We start from the raw sequence: 20,168 nt of genomic DNA, 5'->3' as shown, positions 1-20,168 counted from the left end.
AACACATGGGGAGTGTCTAGTCGTCTGGTCCCACTGGAGCTCTGTTCATTCAGCCCTTGAAGAAGTTCACACGGAGGTTCAGTCGGGCTGTGACTGACAGGTCTCGAACCCTGCAACGCTTCCCCTTGATTACAGATTCAGCAGGGCCCAAAAGGAAGAGCACGGGGGTCTAAAGTGTCATCCTCCCATTAAGCTGGCCTTGTGTAACCATAATGCGCACAAAATAGCAGCGAGAGCACACTCTCATGCATATGGAAATGAACGGCCATTCATTCATATATCAGCGATGCAGGCCGACTGCATCTGAAACGCATTAGTATTCGACGAATTGCTACGCAGAAGTGAACTACACCGCCGATCCGACTACAGTTCTCTCATTCCCGCCATTTGTTGTGTCATCGTTTAAATGGTTGTTGAAGCATCAGCCCATCATCTGACTCTGATTGTAGCATTAAGATCAGCAAAAGCAATCTGTTAATCCGATTAGCAATAATAAAGGAGGTTCTCTTTTCTGTAAAATTATTTCATTTTGACAAATGGTTAAAACCAAACGATGTTGGCCTATCAATATAAAGGTGATCTGTTCTATTTGCCCGCACCTTTGAAAGCTCATTAGTCAGGGTAGTATTTTGATTGAAGTCATTATTGCTTTTCTTTTGTAGCGGCACCGCAGAGATTAACACTGAACCGTGTTGTATGAGTAGACAAAGCCTCCACAGTCACTGCAGTGGATTACTGTCACTACGGAGGAATAGGGAGGATGAGGCGGCCCGTAATTCCTATAGAAAGGTATACAAACACACAGCCGCCAACCAACAATTTTTCCCGTGGAGGCCTTTTGTCTTCCCCCTGTTCCTTTCTACCCCAGTGCCCTGTCAAAACCCATAAGAGCGCCGACCCAACCAGAGCCAAAGTGTGAAACCGACACCGAAATCAGACCGGGATCCTTGCTTCGAAGCAGCATTTTCAATTTAATTTAAGCTGATTTTCAATCAGACATGACAATTGCAATGCATTTACGTACATGCAAACTGTACTGATAAATAGTGGAAAATGTTGTGAAATTTGTCACGACATACAAATCAAGTGGTCTTTCTCCTAGTAGAAAAACAGTCATTATAATTTAATAAATACAGTACATATCTAAACTGACGGATTATGTCATTGTTTTTTACAACTGTCATTATATTATATCATTGACTTAATTATGAAGAGGATATAATAATGATAATAACAACAACAACGATTGCTATTATATGTTGATTCAAATGTATTTTATAGAGTGGTTTCTTGTTGCTGTTGTTTTTGTTATGGAAGCACTGAACGCTCCCCGGCTGTACATGCCATGGCAGTGTATTTTCTGAAGTAAAATCTTTATCAAATAGCCATTCTTTGCGTTTGAAAAAAGCCAGCCCATTACCTCACGACTGCTTTTGTTGGCCCTTTACAAGAGCGAACAAAAACTGTTATTCAGGAGAAGGCTTTAGATTTTTTATTGTTGGTGGAGCTCACAGTGTTATTGTATTAAAAAGAGCCATCTGTGCCAGAAACAATGGCTTCAAATTATCTCTGAATACGCAGTGAAAAAAAAAATATATAAAGCTTTCTCCTTTCTCATTATGTTTGGTGGGGGGTTTTGTAGACTTGCTATAAGTGACTTTTGTTGTTCTTGATGCATTCTTCTTCTTTTTCAATCGGCCCCTTTTCAGATGGCGTGGAGCTGTAGAGGGACTGAGACGGGTGGGAGCAGCCGCGCAGCGAGCACTCTGAGCGGGCACACGGAGCGAGTGGACGCTGATGGATCATGAGTGCGGCCGCCGGAGGAGAGCGCAGCCGGGAAGAGCGCCGTCTCGCCGGGCGCGCATGTGAGGAACCTCCCGGGAGGCAGACGGAACTCTGGATGTGTCAGTCAAACTGAGTGTAAGTAATTCTGCTGTGTGATGCTCGGCGTCTGTGCGTGTCTGTCTGCTGGGACAGGATATTAACTATAGATTTAAAAAAGAGAGTTGCATGTTTGTTATTTAATATGCATTTTTATGAAGCTGCTCTATATATAGGCTATTTAAGCTTTATATATATATATATATATATATATATATATATATATATATATATATATATATATATATATATATATATATATATATATATATATATAGCCTACATATGTGTGTACAGTAGATGTCTACTTGTTGACAGTTCGCGGCTGTCTGGAAAACTTTGGGGGTGGGGGGGGGGGGCAAACGTTTGATTTTCAAGTGTTTTTAATTGCTTTCAATCTTTAAAACGTATGTTATAATAAAGTACAATTAACACACAAATGGGTTCTTGTTAACTGCAAAACTGAGACATTGGATTTTTTTTTTATTTTTAAGTAAATTCTTAAGTTAATTCTAAAGATGATTGTGATAAACTGGCATGCCAGATTTCAAATGAGGTCAAACTTTTTATGTAGCTACTGAATTGCTTAGTTTCTTTTTTTTCTTAATTTTTCATTTTGTTGATTTTGCCGGCTGTTGTTTCTGAAATATTATGAACAACCTATATGAATTGGATCCCGTTATCATGTTGATATATTAAGCAGTGTTATTTGTCATATTTTGATCTGCAGTCAGCGCGGCCCCTAGTGGAGAAAACTCTCTCTCTCTCTCTCTCTCTCTCTCTCTCTTCTGTGTCTATTTCTCGCTCTCCCTCTCTTATTCCTAACTAATTTGTAGCTCCTAATTTTAGCGCTTAATGCTTGAATAATTCTAGCTCTCTCTTTCGAAGAATTTTTTAAGCAATTGTTGTGTTCGTTTCTGAGCATATTTGCTGGCGTGCATTGAATTTGCTGTGAGATATCGAACGCAGACATAAAAGCACCAACGAATGAAACATTTGTAGTTATTTTCGTTATTTATTCATTTTTATTATGCTTTAATTTGCATATGTTTTATTATGGATAAATAAAAAAAGCATGCAAACGATTTTTGTACGGTTTCAAACAGCCTTAGGGTTCTCATAATGATGCGATTAGTTTTACTAAGCATATGTTTGTTTTGTTATTTGTCATCCTTTATAATTTCTTTTTTTTATGTTTATTAATTTTCAGTTGTCAGGCAATTCTTTATTTCTAAAACACCAGTCATCAAAACCAGTCAAGTGTGTTCATTAAAATCTATTTAGAGTTTTTTTCTTTTCTTTTCTTCTTCTTTTTCACAAGCTGCTAACTATTATTTAGAACTGCGACAATTAACAATTTCGCCGAAGCAGGATCCTCTCTGGGACGTTAGAGATTCCCCGCTGTTCTACACATTTCCATAAGCAGATTAAGGCACTCAAATGCAGATAGAGAGAGAGCAGTTTAGAGCTGCATTAGAATAGCGCGTGCTGCACTGCCCTCGTGCTCAAATCCGCGCGTTGTTAGCTTGCGTGCGCTTCATACTTCACTTTAAAATCACTATTTGTTTATGCAGACATCCATCCTTGAAAAATAGAATAGATATTTTAAATAAGCAATAGCTTTATATCTTATTTGGTGTTTGCTTTTTATAATTATTTTTGTATAGGCTATGTTAACAGTTTATGATTTAGTTTTATATAGCTATAAAACAAATGTAGCCTATAAAGCGCTTTCTGCCTAAATGTGGAGGGAGATCTTTTAAAGCAGCAGTCGTTGGGCTTTTCTTATGTGAATATCACCACAAGAGGACGCTGTTGAGACATAATTAGATCTGCTTTAGTGCATTGTAGAAAAAAAAAATGATCCGACGTGTTTTTCCTGACGTTAAGCCTGTTTGTAGGCTATATTAGTTCCACTTCTTTCGTCTTGTCGCTTTATTGTCAACTTCTGCAGAAGAATGATCAACTTTAAATCCTAACTCTTTAGGAAAAGATCTGCTCTCCAAAATGGCACCGCGTGTTTTATCATAAAACAGCCTGTTTGTTTTTAACAATCGGATATTTCATCAGATTGCGTGATTATAAGGCTGTTATTCTGAAGGAGGCCGTGCTGAATAAATCCTCTCCCCTGTCAGTCTTCATGAAGTGAATACTAATAACACAAATCCTCAGATCTCAGATGGTCAGTGTAGTCAGCTTTTGTGCTGCTTTTGTTCACAGTGATGTAATGACAAGAGCCGAAACAAAACTACCTATTTGGGATGATTGACGGGGCTCTATTTTCTAATTCACATTCAGCTCGAGCCGGCTGAAGTGTATATAGTTCATAAACAGAGAATTTCTGCCACACAGTCTGGATATTGCTTCGAAAAATAAGAAGTCAAATGATACTTTTAAAAAATAAGTTGTAGTACGCATACGAGCCATTGTTTATTAAATGTGTTAACATATGCGAAATGAATATCTTTAATAACAGAAATAAATATTGCCTAATTGTAGTCTACATATGTATTCAACACACTTCCGTAGGTCTAAACGTTAATGATATAACGAGAAATATTGAAACAAAAGCTTGTAATGCTATAAGACATGAACTGTTAGGCTCTTAAACATTTGTTTTAAATTTATTTTCGATATTTTAACACTCCAGTTAAATTAGAATTCAACTTTTTTTAAAAAGCGACTGATCCAAAATCTTAATATAGGCTTACAGCAAAAGCAGAACGTTCGAATGTATTCCAATGTTCGATTTTCGAATGTTAGAATCACATGTCCTTGTCATAGGCTCGAGTTTGATTAGACAGTCGTTTTGAGAGAAATATTCTCACTTCAGTAAGTTCCTGCTCTTCTAACACACACACCGTGCTCATTGGTGGAGAAGCGCTGCCTGTGGCTCGCGCTGCACTGCTGACCGCCCGTAACCCCGCCCCTTTATGCAAATCCAAGAGACACACAGTCTTGGCTGAGGGAGCAGGCGCGCTCTGATTGGTCAGCGACAAACCCATTTATATTCGCTGACAGTCGCTCTATGAATGGTTGTCTATTAACTTGTTCAAAAAGTATCAGGAGTTGACAAGGGCTCAGGCGAGGAGGGAAAGCGAGTTTGTGTTGATTCTTCAAGACCAAGAAAAGAAGTTTGTGGGCTCAACAGGACCTGAGAGCGCGTACCTCCTCAGCAAAGTTCCCACAACTGCTAAGGTAACTTCGCCAGCCTCCACTTTGGACTTTTGGCGTATTTTTTCTGTTTACTTCTGGTGGGGAAGACTTTCACGAAATCGCTATAAATGTATAACATGATGGAAACCGAGCTGAAGCCCCCGGTGTCCCAGCCGAACACGGGGGGCACGGGGAACACCAACTCTTCGGGAAACAACCAGAAAAACAGCCCGGACCGGGTCAAGAGACCCATGAACGCCTTCATGGTGTGGTCGCGGGGCCAGAGGAGGAAAATGGCACAGGAGAACCCCAAAATGCACAATTCGGAAATAAGCAAGCGCCTCGGGGCCGAGTGGAAACTTCTGTCCGAGAGCGAGAAGCGGCCGTTCATCGACGAAGCCAAGCGCCTTCGGGCTCTCCACATGAAGGAACACCCGGATTACAAATACAGACCCCGGAGGAAAACCAAGACCCTCATGAAGAAGGACAAGTACACCCTGCCGGGCGGGCTTCTGGCGCCGGGCGGCAACGGCATGGGCGCCGGTGTGGGTGTAGGGGCCGGTTTGGGCGCTGGGGTCAACCAGAGGATGGACAGTTATGCCCACATGAACGGCTGGACCAACGGAGGCTACGGCATGATGCAGGAGCAGCTGGGTTACCCGCAGCACCCGGGACTGAACGCGCACAACACGGCGCAGATGCAGCCCATGCACCGCTACGACATGAGCGCGCTCCAGTACAACTCCATGACCAACTCGCAGACCTACATGAACGGATCGCCCACCTACAGCATGTCCTATTCGCAGCAAAGCACGCCGGGAATGACGCTGGGCTCCATGGGCTCGGTGGTCAAGTCCGAGTCCAGCTCGAGTCCGCCGGTGGTCACGTCGTCCTCTCACGGCCGGGCCGGACAGTGTCAAACGGGGGACCTGCGGGACATGATCAGTATGTACCTGCCTGGCGCGGAGGTGCAGGACCAGAGCGCGCAGAGCAGACTGCACATGTCCCAACACTACCAGAGCGCGCCTGTGCCCGGCACGACGATCAACGGCACCATCCCCTTATCACACATGTAAACGAACTTTTCTACTCTCCTTCGGACTATTTTTGTACAGGACACTTTTGGGGAGGGAAAAGTTGTATAGAGCTCAAGGAAAGAACACAAACTTTTGCTTTCTATTTAAAAATGGAACGGTAGGAACTCCACACAGTTTTTCGTTCTGTTGTTCTTTTTCTTTCTCTGTTCTGTTCTGTTTTTATTATTATTCCAGAAGGTGTATGAGATTTGGAAAGCTGAAACGGGGGGAGAGTGAATCAGATGTTTTATTATCGCAATCGCCGTTTGTACAGTATTTATCAAAGACACATAATAACAGCCAGATGTAATGTTTGTCAACAGCAAGGAAGTCACATTCTTTTTTTATAAAAGGCAAAATGATGGCACGACTGATGTTTACTTCAGTATATGCTTTAAAATTCCTCTGCAAACGCTGAATTGAAAGAAAGGGATACAAAAAAAATGAAGGTGCATAGTAATAAACCGTTATTATTATTTGTATTATTATAGTAGTAGGCTATTATTATTATTATTAAGTTCTAAATGAGAGACCAAACAGAGGCACTCTCGCAGGTTTAGGCTATCTGATTTGATTCTTTTCGGTCCCACTCCTCATCTGTTAGGTCTATGAAGTTTGTGTTCTTTATTTTTCTCATGGTTTGTAAATTTTCTGTACATTTTCCTGTGATATTTTGAGTTCTTATTTGAGAAACCTTAATTTTTTCTTAGCTGTAAAATGTGGCCTGTACGCAGTTGCCAACGCTCCATGTATATATTTTAACTAATAACATCATTATAACAATTACAATCTGAGTTTTTTTTTTTTCAATATGCAGTTTGAAATGAATAAATTTTTGAAATTTGGATATTTGACATTGTTTCTGGTTTTTGATTTTGTTTTTTAACATGATGTTTGGTTTAATATGCATTCACAATCTCTAACTCAAACACAGTTTCAGCACAATTATACAGTGCATTATTGCATTAATTTGTCTGAATAAGATGACACACAGAAAACATGGGCGCAGCTCTCCTAAAGTAAGTATATTGTGCAGAACTGCATTATGACAGTGTGTGTACAGGTGTTTGATTCAAACACATGAAATGTCAGATGTTCATTCAATTTAATAAGCATTAAGTTAACACCGTTTCTATTTTTTAGTGGAAACGAGGACAGCCACAGCGTGTAAGTTTCTTGCCTGTAAATCTCTGCTCTGCTCGGGGAAATAAAACGGCCCAAATGAAACGAAGACGCACGCCAAGGTAGTCACTTCCACTTCTCCTTAGATATTTTTATATAAGTGCAAGAATGTTCTGCACATTCTGTTACTTATTTATTTATCGTGCGCGCAGATTTTTTTTTAAAGATGACGAACCATGAAAAAAAAAAAATATATAGCTACAGAGAGAGAGAGAGATAGAGAGAGTAGCTGTTTTAAATTTGTAGTTTAATAGCAACTGACAAGCGTATTATTATAAAATAATAAATACAATTTATCTCGTTATATTTTAGCCTGCAAATAATACGCAAGATATTAGGAATGGTTTATAATTTTGTAATAGCTATTGGATTTTTAAAATATATTCTCAAATGTTAACATATATTAGATTCATATTGATTGTTTATTTCTTTTTAAATTACAAAAAAAAAATCGCTGAAAATTACATTAGGACACGCAGAATGAAAAACAAAATTTCTTATTTGATAAGAGTAAAATATGAAGCGTTGTGCACTTCACAGGCCCACATGCTTTGCGTTTCCATGAACACGAATGTATTCGAATCCTGTCTGGGTGCAGGGCACAGGAACATGCTGCTGCTGTTTGTCAGCCGCTTGAAATCAAACTGAAGATTCGATTATGGAACTGATGTGTGGAGTTGAAGATCTGAAGTGTGTTGGGGTGTTCTGCTGCTCTGTGCTGGTAGATTAGAGCTGGTTCTTGCCAAGGCGCCGAGGCATCTATTACAGCGGGTCTCGGGGGAGAAGGGCTCACATTAAGCGCTAAATGAATATTTGACGAGGGCTCATTCCGACAAACGTGTCCCTGCCTCCCTGACTCTCGACGGGTCAGGGAGCACTGCTTCAATCCTTTAGTTATACAAGCGGAGGAATGGGTTGTGATGGCCGAATCTGTGAGTGGACTGAACACGCGTCACGGACGTGTAACAGTTCAGTAAAGAACGCGTTTGCTGAAATGTTCGTCCGGTTGAGGTCTGAGGTTCTGGACTTTCAAAAAAATAAAATAATAATAATAATAATAATAAATAATAATAATAATAAATAGAGTTATTACCACAATCTGCCGCTATTTAGTCATTTCCCCAAGAGTGACATCTGAAAAATAGGCCTGCTGATTTACCAAAAAATGGATCATATGCTGAATAACGCGGTTTTGTAAAAAGTTGGCGTGTTGGGGGGAGGGATGTAATTATATTATGTTGATACCTAATATAAAACATCGAATGACTCGAATTATTAATGACATTACATTTTGAGCTCTCTTGTGATAGACTTGTTTTAGCTGCCTTGTGTGTGGATTATAAAGAATCTGCACAAAACCCTTGTTTTGGTTAGAATGGGAAAGTCATGGAAAGTGTTTTTTGTTGAATTGCACGTTTATGGGTATAGCTATATATTTATTTGGAATAGGCCATTCCATGTAAATATATAGCTATACCCATAAAACCGACGGAAAGTGATGTTGTAGAGCAGCAGATATCTGTGGAGCAACAGGTGGTGAGCGCTGCATGGGGGACTTTAGCTACTTCAAACTAGAAACCTTTCCACAAGAAACTGAATAAAACCAGTTCTTCAGCCTGAGCTTATGGCTCAAATCCGAACTTGTTTAGGATTTCATCTCGGATGACAGTAACATGGACTTTTGTTGTTGTTGTTTTTTCAATACCTAGAAAGAGTTTTTTTTTTTTTTATCCATGTTGGCCTCAAAGAGCGTCAAACTTTCTCATTCTTCAAAATGCAAGTCATAATAATTTGGCTCTGCAAAACTAGTCTTAAAACGTGCCGATTTCATTATAATATTGATGAATATAGATATTTGACCAATGGAAACAGTCAAAGAGTTCAGCTCAAATGTTATATAGAAACAACGACTACTGCCTACTAATAACTATAACAATATAAACATAAATAAATGTGGTTATAGTATTGTATCTATTAGTCACCGTTATGTTGTATTATCATATAAGCTTATTAAACATTTATTGCTTTTATTAAAATTCAACATCAACTCATTTTTATTAAAGTTGTCTTGTATTATGTTCGCAAATAATTATTAAAGTTTCGCATTAATGGCGTTTAACGCTATTTTAATTCTTTAAAGAATCGAATGTAAAATATGAAGTACTTGTACTGTAAACATCAGTCTTTGTGTTTGTGATTTGCTGTCTGCAGGCGCTGGTAGTAAGTGGGTGGAGAAAGGCGCTAACTATTTGGAGAAAGTAATAAGTTGTTTCTTGTTGCGGTTTTTGCGGGAGGGGGGCAGTGATGGAGGGGGACCGAGCATTGTGAGATGGGCTGAATTGAGAACTGTCAGAGATGTCTCTCATTGGGTGAATGATCCAGTGCAGGTGCAGGGAAACAGGGGGATGGGGGTCTCAATAAGACCACACACTGTCAGCCAGCACCACATCAGTCTCGCGCCTCGGCCGGCCCGAACCGAGCCTGACAAAAGGCTACCTCGGGTTTCATCCGAGTCTTTTATTTTCTGGAGTCTTTTTTTTTTTTTTTTTTTTTTTTTTTTTTTGCAACCAAAATAACTGTTTTTTGTATTTCATATAGCTATTGTTTGTGTGCGCGCGAATGCTTTTGGAATCGAAGGGATTGAAATAAAACTCTTGTTTAATATCACTGTACAGTCTGTCATAATTCGACCCCAGATCCCGTGGAAGGTTTTGGCACTCAACTCCAGTTCAACCAAATTCTGACAACTGCTTGTCATCACATTCTCGCATGCCAGGGGTTTTCTTCTTCTTGTCAGAGTCTTTGTTGTGCAAAGTTACTTTTTTATAAGATCCTTCTTGTTTGCTAATGTAAGACTTGCTTTCTCTCAATAATGTTCATGAAAGAATACTCTTTATCCCATAACATACTGTACAACGATATTAATAATGTGCACACACCTTTTTTATTGTCTCCATGCAATTATATGCTTTTTTATTATTGTCTGGTGCTTGTTTAATACATCAGCTGCGTTGCTTTGCTACATTTATCAAACCTGGAAAATTATTTTCATGGCTTCTCAAACATACACTATTTGTTTTGTTCCAAATTTGAGCTGATTAATGGCAGAATAACCGTGGTTAATTGGTCCTTTTTCTAGACATCAGGGTAAACCATCATCACTTTATTAATCCTACAGATATAAAGAATAAAGCAAGCCAGCTCTTTAGAAATAGAGTTTTAAAACGTTTTTATATGATCCGTCTCAATGAAGCTATTCTTATTTGTAATTATCTTGGTCCCCTATGCTAGACTCAACAAACATTAAATGTAACAATTCGGGGCTGTTATAATTCGCTAATTTGTGTGCGCTTTCTCTTTTCTAATCGCCTGTAACGGATCGGACAATACAGATCAATCTATTCAAGCAGATCACATCTGTCAGCCTGCAACACAGTGTTTCTGTATCATTATGCGGAGCAACAAGTTTGACCATATGCAAAGCTGAGGTGCGAGTATTTCATCCCATGCGAGGAACAATCTCTGCTTTTATTCAGCAGATCAGTCACAGCAATGCGGATCCAGTGCGCTTTTAATGCACCACTGACTCTCATAGACTGAGATAGACGGGGGATGGGGGTTTTATACACTGCACTCTTTTTAAGATGGGAGGAAAGTTTTTATTCAAAATATATTGAAATAAATAAGCGATTATCTACCAATTAAGACTCGTTTATGCATGTCTTATTAAAACCGCATAAGCTATATAATTCTAAATTCGCTTTTTCGTTCTTTCGGATTTAAAACATTTACACTAGCTACTCTTGTTGTTTTTATTCGGAGCGAAAGCGATACAACACGCTATATTTGAACAAAAAGAAAAGGAAATTACTTCTGGTTAAAGGGTTTTGGAAAGTTTTTTCAAAAGCTCAGAAAAGAAATGTTTAGCGAAAATAAAGTTTGACTTCAAATTTTAAATGCACTGGCGTCACGTTTTAATCTAAATGAAATGGGGATCGCACAGCGACTTTGAGCGCCGCAAGGAAGTCTTTCTCTAAGTTTTTATTAAGTCCTCATCAAACACAATAACCTCTTCAAAATACATTCGTTGTGCTTCCCATTTCCTAGGAAATGCCATCAGGTGAATGTGTGTACTATGACGCAGTTTTTGCATGGATGGTCTTCAGCATGTGAAATCAGTTTTTTTGCTGGTTTCCCAGCATTAGGTTTGGGGGCTGTTGGGAGGTTGTCATTAGCTGACCCTCACAAACAGCAGAGCATTGTTCTCCTCATTCCGCCGATTTCAAGCTTCACTTGTACATAGCATATATGTTGATTAATGATACTAAAAGTATCTGGGTCATCCTACTTAAAAATATCATATTCATCGTCAGTTATAGTATTTAATCTGCTATTTGTTTACTAAGTTAGCCTCGATTTTGACAGAATTTCTAAGAAGCTGAAGAAATGGGGGATCTGAAGTGACGAAATCACGGATTGGAGAAGGAAAGGAAATGTTTTGGGAATATTCCCAGAGCTCGTTTCTCTTCTCAGTTTTTGGATCAACCAGACGTATGTGTACTTTCGGAAGAAAGGGTTTGTCTGGACGTTGAATGGGCCCCTCAACCGGCCCATTATGTTTCTCTGGTCACCCCCGTGTCATCTGAATGGAAAGCGTGGGCTTGTTGACAACTGATTTTCTCAAAATGTTCACCTCTTTGTGGCTCTTCCTGCCCTAAAGGTATCCACACGCGGTGGATTCCCAAGACTTTCACTTTTTATTCAAGCCGCTAAATCGAATATGGCTTCATATTCGATTCGAATCGTTTTAACGTTACGTCATTAAAACACATAATTAAACGTTACATTTAAGTGCTGATAGAATTAGCTATTTGATAATGATCCCACTGTTTAATTTTAAATAAAGTTAAGTAGGAATGAAAAAGGAGGTTTTGGACTTAAGTGAATTCTTATTATTTCCACCCCGTTTTTATTGGTTGTTAGTTTAAATCTTAATATGCATAGCACACAATGAACCACAGTTTTCAAATGTGTCTTGGTCTATATAATGCTAATGCATACCTATAAAAAAATAAATCGACGCTTCGCATTTTAGATCATCGCATACCTATCTTGCATGAATCTAATTCTCAAGTGTGGTTAGTGGGACTAAATCTTTGAATGGCCCCAGTGCTCTCGTCAGAGTCCCTAACTACATATGTGGTTCAATAAATGATTAAAATATATCTTAAATCAAAATTGCTTCACTGTTTTTGTTTTAATTTTAACATTCTCTCTCTCTCTCTCTATCTATCTCTCTCTCTCCCCCCAAATACAACAACATAACTTGTCAATTAGGAATGATATCATTAGTCATCAGAAACACGTGTATTTAAGTCATTTTCCCATGACATGCGTTTCTACGTATTGCTGAAGAACTTACTAACAAAAAAATAAATAAAATAAAATAGCATCACGTCATAACTATATTTCATCTACCTAAATAAGACTCTGTCCTGTAGTATACAGAACGAATAGAATTTAACGAGATTCCTGACCAAATTTCCCACAATGGTTATCATATAGAACTCCAACCAATAAGGTGGCGTGATCAAACGCGTGGTGTGAGTTAAAAGCGGGTGTTGTTGCTCGCATGGGGTGATACGGGAGATGCTGAAGTGTGTGCTGCCCGGTCAGGCCATTTGATTGTAAATAAGAGAGTTCACACGCCGATCGAGTGACTAGAGAGAACAGGCAAAGCATTTGAATCAGGTGCCTATCTCGCTATCGAGGAGATCAGAGCTCAGCCAAATGACATCTCCCTCTGAAAAGCCAATCTAGTCGCAGGATGAGATTTCACTGTCTTTGCGCTCAGCCCACCCAATTAACATAAGAAACACAGCGAGTCCCATTAAAACACGCAACAGTTGGTGGGCAGTTATGGCATTATCTGCCAACAACCCAAGTGCTGGGTTCCCTCTGGCCAATTGTATCCCAACAAAGCCTGAATTATCACTTTATTTGCGATTGATTTATTGGTTGCGCTTTGCATGTTACACTCAGTTCATGTATATCTAATTAATTATAACAATGTGCAATTACAAGTTTTTTTTCCAGAAATAATTACATATGAAGTAGCTTGCTTATTGATATAATCCAATAATTACTGTTCATATCTATATCCTAATTATTTTTTTTCAGTGAAACTTATATTCTCTGTATAGAACTTACTAAAAGCATTTATGTATAATGTGTTATAGAGAAATTCTTAATGCACATTTTATTGCATTATAGTTTTTCATAAATAACTGTAACCAAAATTAAAATACATTATAATATTTGAAGGTTTGTTTTTCATTTGTTTTGATGCATTATACTTCTAAAGGTGTAATAGTGAATAGGCAAGTCTTATAATTGATCATAACTGTTGTCATAATTATTCATGAGAGCATACAATGCATTATAAGGTGCATTACAAGGCATAATTAATGCATTAAACATTATTTTTTATAAAAGCTTTACCAAAGTGAAACCGAAATATTTGTGAAAAATAAATAAAAGTGTAATATATGTATATATATATATATATATATATATATATATATAGCAAGATCAATTTTGCGTGCACTTGCTTGTCATTCAGTGTTTATCTGTCTGATCTAAGAGGACAAACCACAAATGGCAGGTAAATCAAGATAGCAGAAGTCTTTGAATTGATGTATGTGTCAGAGTCATTTCTGTTCTATTGCTTTCTGAACAGAAACCGAACATGACATGACGCAGATTAGCAGCTTTTGAAATTGCACCTGCCAACACATTATGAAGTTCATAATTCAAAGGATTAATGCCTAATGACAGCTTGAGCTGTACAGTTTTACTATATCATATCACATCATCCGTCTTTCAGTTAATGATTCCTGTTTGGTCAGCTGAAATGACACGTCGACTCTCAAATGCAGGATCAATAATTGTGTATTTTGTGTGGCTTCCGCTTAACATGGAATCAGTTCAACTGTAGATTAGATTAATTCATGGTCCATTTCATGAGACCCATGTACGGCTTAAGAGGCGAGACATTAATGAAGGCTTTGTCACAGGGTTAATGAATGCCCATGCATGGGTTAAGATTCCATGAAACAGGAAATGTACAAACGCTTATCGTAATCTCACGTCTCAGTTCTCATTAAAAGTGCATGTGCAAATAAAAATTCTCAAGCTGGGGGAAGAAATAAAGCTCGTTGTGACAGCTGAAATATGACCTGAATAGCCCAATTTTTGGTGGGTGGTTTACCAAGTTTTGAAAATACCAAAATGAGTGAGGTACAAAAAAATCTGACTTGTGTTGTGTTCCATAATTTGTTTCAAATGAATACACTGTTTTAAATCATTGATGTTTTTTGCTCTCTTTTGTATCATGGCTTGGCAGATTATAGTAAAGTTTGCACCCCTTTTCAGCCTAAGCAGGATCAGCTTGGAGTGGCCTGTCACCGTGGAAACTGCCAGAACAATTCAGTTGAAGTTTGAAGAGGTCAGCTTGCAGGGTCAACAACCCCAGCCTCTGCCTGTGCCAACTTCTGTTGAGCCTGGGACTTTTTGGGGGAGCGCTAGCTCAACCTAACCCTGGGTGGTAGGCAATTCTAAGACTGATATAAATTTTTTGAGTCAGTTTGCGGCCTAGGCTCTCCAGGTGGCCTGTGAAATCGATTTTAACCCCGTGACCCTGTCTTGGAGAAGCACGGTTGACAACCTGGGTGAGAATTTAGCTGGGCCTGACAGATTTGCGGCTCTGAGAGGGGGCGGGTGGAAAGAGCGTCTCTTCAGCAATGGGCTGCATTTTAGAAGTGGTCATTAAAACCTTATTAAAAGTTGGAACGGTCTGGAGAAGAGCTGGTGAATATGTGTACATCCGCAGACACTTCATTGACTCAGGAACAATGTTGGGAAACCTCAGTGTAGGGGCAGTTTCGAGTTAGTACAGAAATGTATGTTGTTGTTTTTAAAAAAGTTTTATTAACGTTATTTATAAAAACTTAAGCATGAAGATCCTCCCTTAACCCCAACCCAAAGACATAACCGCCAGAGGGACAGATGTACAAATGAAACTGTCCGAATTTATGCGAATCATATGGCGGTCACACTGCACTTTTCTCTCCACTGACTTCCATTCATACGCATTCGAATGCGTAAGACCGTAAACGCAAGCTCATGCAAAAAACTTTGCATTTCGATGCATTCCAAAGTTCAAGTTTGGTGAACTCTGACCTGCGAATTTGCATCACGTGAAGATGTGGGACCAGTAGAAGATCAATACGTCACTGCGTGACCTCTCTGTACAGAAATTCAAAAATGAAGGAAGCGCTATAATACTTTAGCTGTAGCGCAGCGTCCTATTTTATATAATACATACTTATAAGATTATAAAAAATTTAATAAAAAATAAGCTGCATGGTTCGCATTGTCAGTGGAAACAGGAACAGATGATACATTTGAATGAGGACGTTTTTTAATTTTTTAATGCTTATGGTGTATATATTTATATAGAGAGAGATACAGAGAATACAATATAAGACGATTTCGATGCCGTCGCAAAAGACACAGTACAAGCACATATTAATCCATGTTGTGATAATTAAGGAGAGACCATTTATCTTGCTCCCGCCCATATTAGCAGTGGGGTCCGAAATAATTTTGCACGTTTAAAGTCTAGTGTGACTGCCCCTTTAGCCACCAACATGAAAAATACTTAAAAACTGTGTTTAGAATGTATTAAACAGTAGACTTTAAATTCAATAAATTTTGATGTTTAAGTTTTGCCACAATGTAATGTAATGCGATTTAACTTGATGTTCAATTTAAAAACCAATTTTGGCAGCTTTATGAAAGGTTTTTCCAGTAGATCTTATTCAGGTTAGACGCCATATTTAGTTTAACGTAAATGAAAATGAGGCTGTCAGGGATAGACTTAAGGTACATTTACAAGTCAACAATGTAATAAAAACAAAAGTTTTTGAATAGTTTCACTAACAGATGAAAACATTACACACAGATCTGCGAAAATGAAAGAAAACAAAACAAAACGCTGTATTGCGCATGCTGATGTCACTTTGTAAAGAAACACTAAGCGAACAAATATACAGATCCAGGCATTCATTGTTTTCACAGAGATGATAATGTTAACGTTTTCTAAAAATTGGACTTTGAAACCTGTTTTCAAAAGTTTGCCTTTTCAGTTTCCTAAAACACCATTGTTGTGAAAATTAAGAGCCAAAGGGCATAAAAATGAAATTTTTAGTTGAAAATGGTGTCGTTTAAAAACCTCCTTGCAGTCTTTACAAAGGCACACGTTTATTAAGATCCTAGATTGTCATTTTCGCAGCTCGTGACTTTCAAAACTGTTTTATGGAGTTTTTTTTTTTTGTCTCACTGAAAGTTTTTTTCAGAAACACGTTTTGTCTGAACAATCATTATGCTGTTAACAACAGTCCAATCCATCGAACGCACCATAATTCAGTCCCTTACAGCCTCATTCACATTCCCGCCAAAAATACAAATAAAAAATGGCTGCCCTTACTAATATCTATCGAATTCTAAGTAAGAATGGCAGTGTCTAAATTTGAATAGTGGCAACAGGCATTTCGTATAGTAACGTGACACAACGCAGCTCAGCTCAGCATAACATACTGTAGCCAATATGATCTCACATCGAGACGGAGGACTCAAGTCTACTCACTTTCAACAAGGCCAAACTACATGTGGCCCTGAATATCTGAGTCAACCTGTTGGGCGATTTGAAATGATTTGGGCCGGTCACAGGGGAGACGGTGTGATCAAAGGACTGACTCACCACGCGGGGCCGATTCCATCTGTCACGTTTAACAGACTGAGGCTGTCTGCTGGCCACTCAGCGAGAGAGTGCGGCAAACTCCTGCCAGATTGGTGCTGATTGTATTTGATTGCATTTGAGTGCAGTTTCGACGATGAGTCTAAGAGCTGGTATCATCCCACTCTTGTCACATCAACGCTGGAAAAAAATGGGAAACACTGCTCTGAAACGTTGGACCCCTTAGAAAGTCATGGGGAAAAAAGGCCTTTCTGCTATTCGGAGAGGAGATGATACTCAGAAAAGGGCCTGAGTGTGTGATTGTCAGTGTGGTTATGACAGAAGTGAACGGTGATATACTCATAGCGCGGGTGCAGAGCGTCTCGCACGCTTGTCTTTACTCCTGTTAGGAGTTCAAGCTGTTATTACGCCGTCACACTCGTTGGTGGCTGAAGTGAGTGACAGAATGTTTGCTGGGTGTGTGAGTATGTAGGCTTGTTTACTTCAGCATAATGTCACCTTTGCCACTCTTTTTAGATTCATTAGCCATGCCTATAGAGTAAAACCCATGGTTTGCCGCGTGGCCTTCGTCGGCACATTTCCAGGGTGAAAGTGTTTCGTGTAAACATTTCTGCAAGGTTGCGAGTAAATGGAAATGTGGCCTTCCATTTTCACACCTCAATGGCTATTGATGTTACAAACATTAATATAGCCGAGATTCCATTTCTACAGCCATAATGACTGAGAATGATCTGAGTTCAGGTGAACAGCAATGGAAAAGTTTTCAGAAACTCCTAGGCTGATGATACAAGGGGCAACTTTTTGAGCAATGTTGCTGGGCAACTTCAGTTAATATTGCTGTCAATGGGGAACCAGGTAAGACACGACTGATCTAAAGTACCCAGATTGAGATTATTACCCATTCTCCATGGGAAAGTGCCCAAGCAACATTGCTCTAAAATGTTGCCCCTTGTATCATCAGACTAAAAGTAAGTACAATCCAGTGTGTAATAGTAGTGTAAGACAATGAAAGACTTCATGCAGAAGTCATGGGATAACATTAATGTCGAAGTTCTCCGGAAATATAATTGACAGAGAGATATGCTACTTTGATTTCAAAAAGGTCATTTTTTCTGATCTCTCTCTCTTTCTCTTTAAATATATTAGTGACAATATATGTTTTACGTAAATTTTGATGTGTTCATGTAAAAAATATAAAGTTGCCTCTATCGGTTTAGTGATATACAGCTGGTAAATAGATGCAACATGTCATATCTTTTACGTTATTGGGTATTTTAGCATTTATCTATTTATTTATTTGATCATTTTGAATCAGAGTGTTGTGAGTACCGGCTGTGGTTTTGAATATTTGAGTTCTCTTTTGGACGTGTTGGTCTGTTTGTGTGCTAGTGTGATGATTAATGAGGTATTTTTGGCAAGTTGGCATTACTCATCAGTGCCATAGCAGTTTTGTTTCAAAAGTGCTGGTGCTGGAGAAAGAGGGATTTTAGCCCATCAGCAGTGTGTGATGTCAGCACACAGGACAACAAAAGACAAGCCCAAATCCGTGCTGTTTGCAGCATTACAGGGGCCCAGGCTGGGCTGAACACAGGCCCTCTTTTCACAGGGACAAACATACCAAAGCACACGCTCACACACACACACACACACACACACACACACACACACACACACACACACACACACACATATACCACTGCTGCAGTGTCTCTCAGCAACATCAACACACTTTCTCTTCTAAGCCTGTGTGTATTTTCATGCATTCATAAGCAGCAGTTCAATGCCTGAAGACTGATATCTCATGAGTAATAATTTATGAGTGCAATAATTACTAGTAAATAATAATTCATTTCTTGGACTCTTTGCAAAACATGAAGAATCCTGACTTTTTTGGTACAGTGTAAAATGTGAAATAAAGTGGAGATGCTAGTATTTCTGATACCTGATATGGCCCTTAGCTGTATGAAGCTAATGTATCATATTTGATTTGAAGCCTTTTAAATGATCAACAATGATCAACACCTGTTGCACACATTTTACTACATGCCTTCATTTTCTGATTGAAATTTGTTTATTTATTTATTTATTTATCGCAGATACTATTTATTTTATTATGATTGCACAAACATCACCTTCAGCTTTATGTGTATATTTGCTGTAAAGTAAACATAAGAATAACATTGATATTATTAGTAATATTTCAACACTTACTGGACTGAAGAATATTATGTTGAAATGTGAATACCAAACATGGTATTCACCATAGGCTTTTGAGGAATTGTATTTGTAATTCTCTTTATCACCAATGTATTGCATTGATTTTAATGTTTCGATGCTGCAGAGCTTTGAGCATAAATCTTAGCAATTAATTATCATCTAAAACATATTACTGAGAAATAAAGGGTGAAAACAAGTATTGTTATAATTGTAATTTCAAGTAGCTTGTTAAACTTGTACAAACTGTTCCAAACTGTCAATCAATCAATCATTCAAATGTATTTATTTATTTAGTTAGTTAGTTAATGTAAAAGTTCAATAAGCTGTTCCATTAACAACAACAACAAAGAGAGAGATTTTTATGTTCACAGTTATTTCAAATGTCAGTCTTTACAGGGTTAAAATAACTTTAGTAAGGTTAATTCAGGAACATCAAATAAAATCAAACAAATAAAATCATCAAAATTGGATTTTTAATTTTTTACATTTAATTTATTTATTTGTTTGTTTTTAGGTTCATATCTTTAACAACACAGGTTTTTGTCATTTATCAGAAAAAGAAACAGAGGTTAAATTTGTAAGAGAGAGGCGTGATTTGGACCCGCTGACATCATGACGTCAGCATATTCACTACAATGCAAAAACAAAATCAAAAACACAGGGTTATGTCATCGTAGACGGGTATGCGTGCCTTTTATTAATTTCTCATCTGCAGGTTGAAACGTTAACAGAATTTGCGAATTCAAACGTGACACACACACACACACACACCTTTGTTTGTCTAATACTGCCGCTCTGACACACCAAAGCCTCTCGTGTTTTTACTTGCAAATCAG

The 20,168-nt window shown here is 38.4% G+C and overlaps 1 protein-coding gene and 1 long non-coding RNA gene across 6 annotated transcripts in view; both read left to right on the top strand.

The window, feature by feature from the left end:
- Positions 1-20,168, top strand: part of LOC127988443 (uncharacterized) — a 113,098-nt gene that overhangs the window by 75,462 nt on the left and 17,468 nt on the right. For 3 of the 5 annotated variants that reach the window (XR_008161654.1, XR_008161657.1, XR_008161652.1), the window contains exon 2: positions 1,710-1,920. This is a non-coding gene — a long non-coding RNA (uncharacterized LOC127988443). Of the gene's footprint in view, positions 1-1,709; positions 1,921-7,256; positions 7,358-20,168 lie in introns of all 5 variants that reach the window. The other 2 variants (XR_008161653.1, XR_008161655.1) reach the window with 1 other exon arrangement.
- On the top strand, positions 4,911-6,967 carry sox2 (SRY-box transcription factor 2). The gene has a single exon (XM_052591202.1). The coding sequence runs from the start codon at positions 5,166-5,168 to the stop codon at positions 6,111-6,113; it is 948 nt and encodes a 315-aa protein (XP_052447162.1). The 5' UTR covers positions 4,911-5,165; the 3' UTR covers positions 6,114-6,967.

The sequence above is a fragment of the Carassius gibelio genome, chromosome B22 (assembly GCF_023724105.1).
Source record: "Carassius gibelio isolate Cgi1373 ecotype wild population from Czech Republic chromosome B22, carGib1.2-hapl.c, whole genome shotgun sequence".
Lineage (NCBI taxonomy): Eukaryota > Metazoa > Chordata > Actinopteri > Cypriniformes > Cyprinidae > Carassius > Carassius gibelio.
Note: the sequence above shows the minus strand (reverse complement) of the source record. Positions and strands in the feature narration are given on the sequence as shown.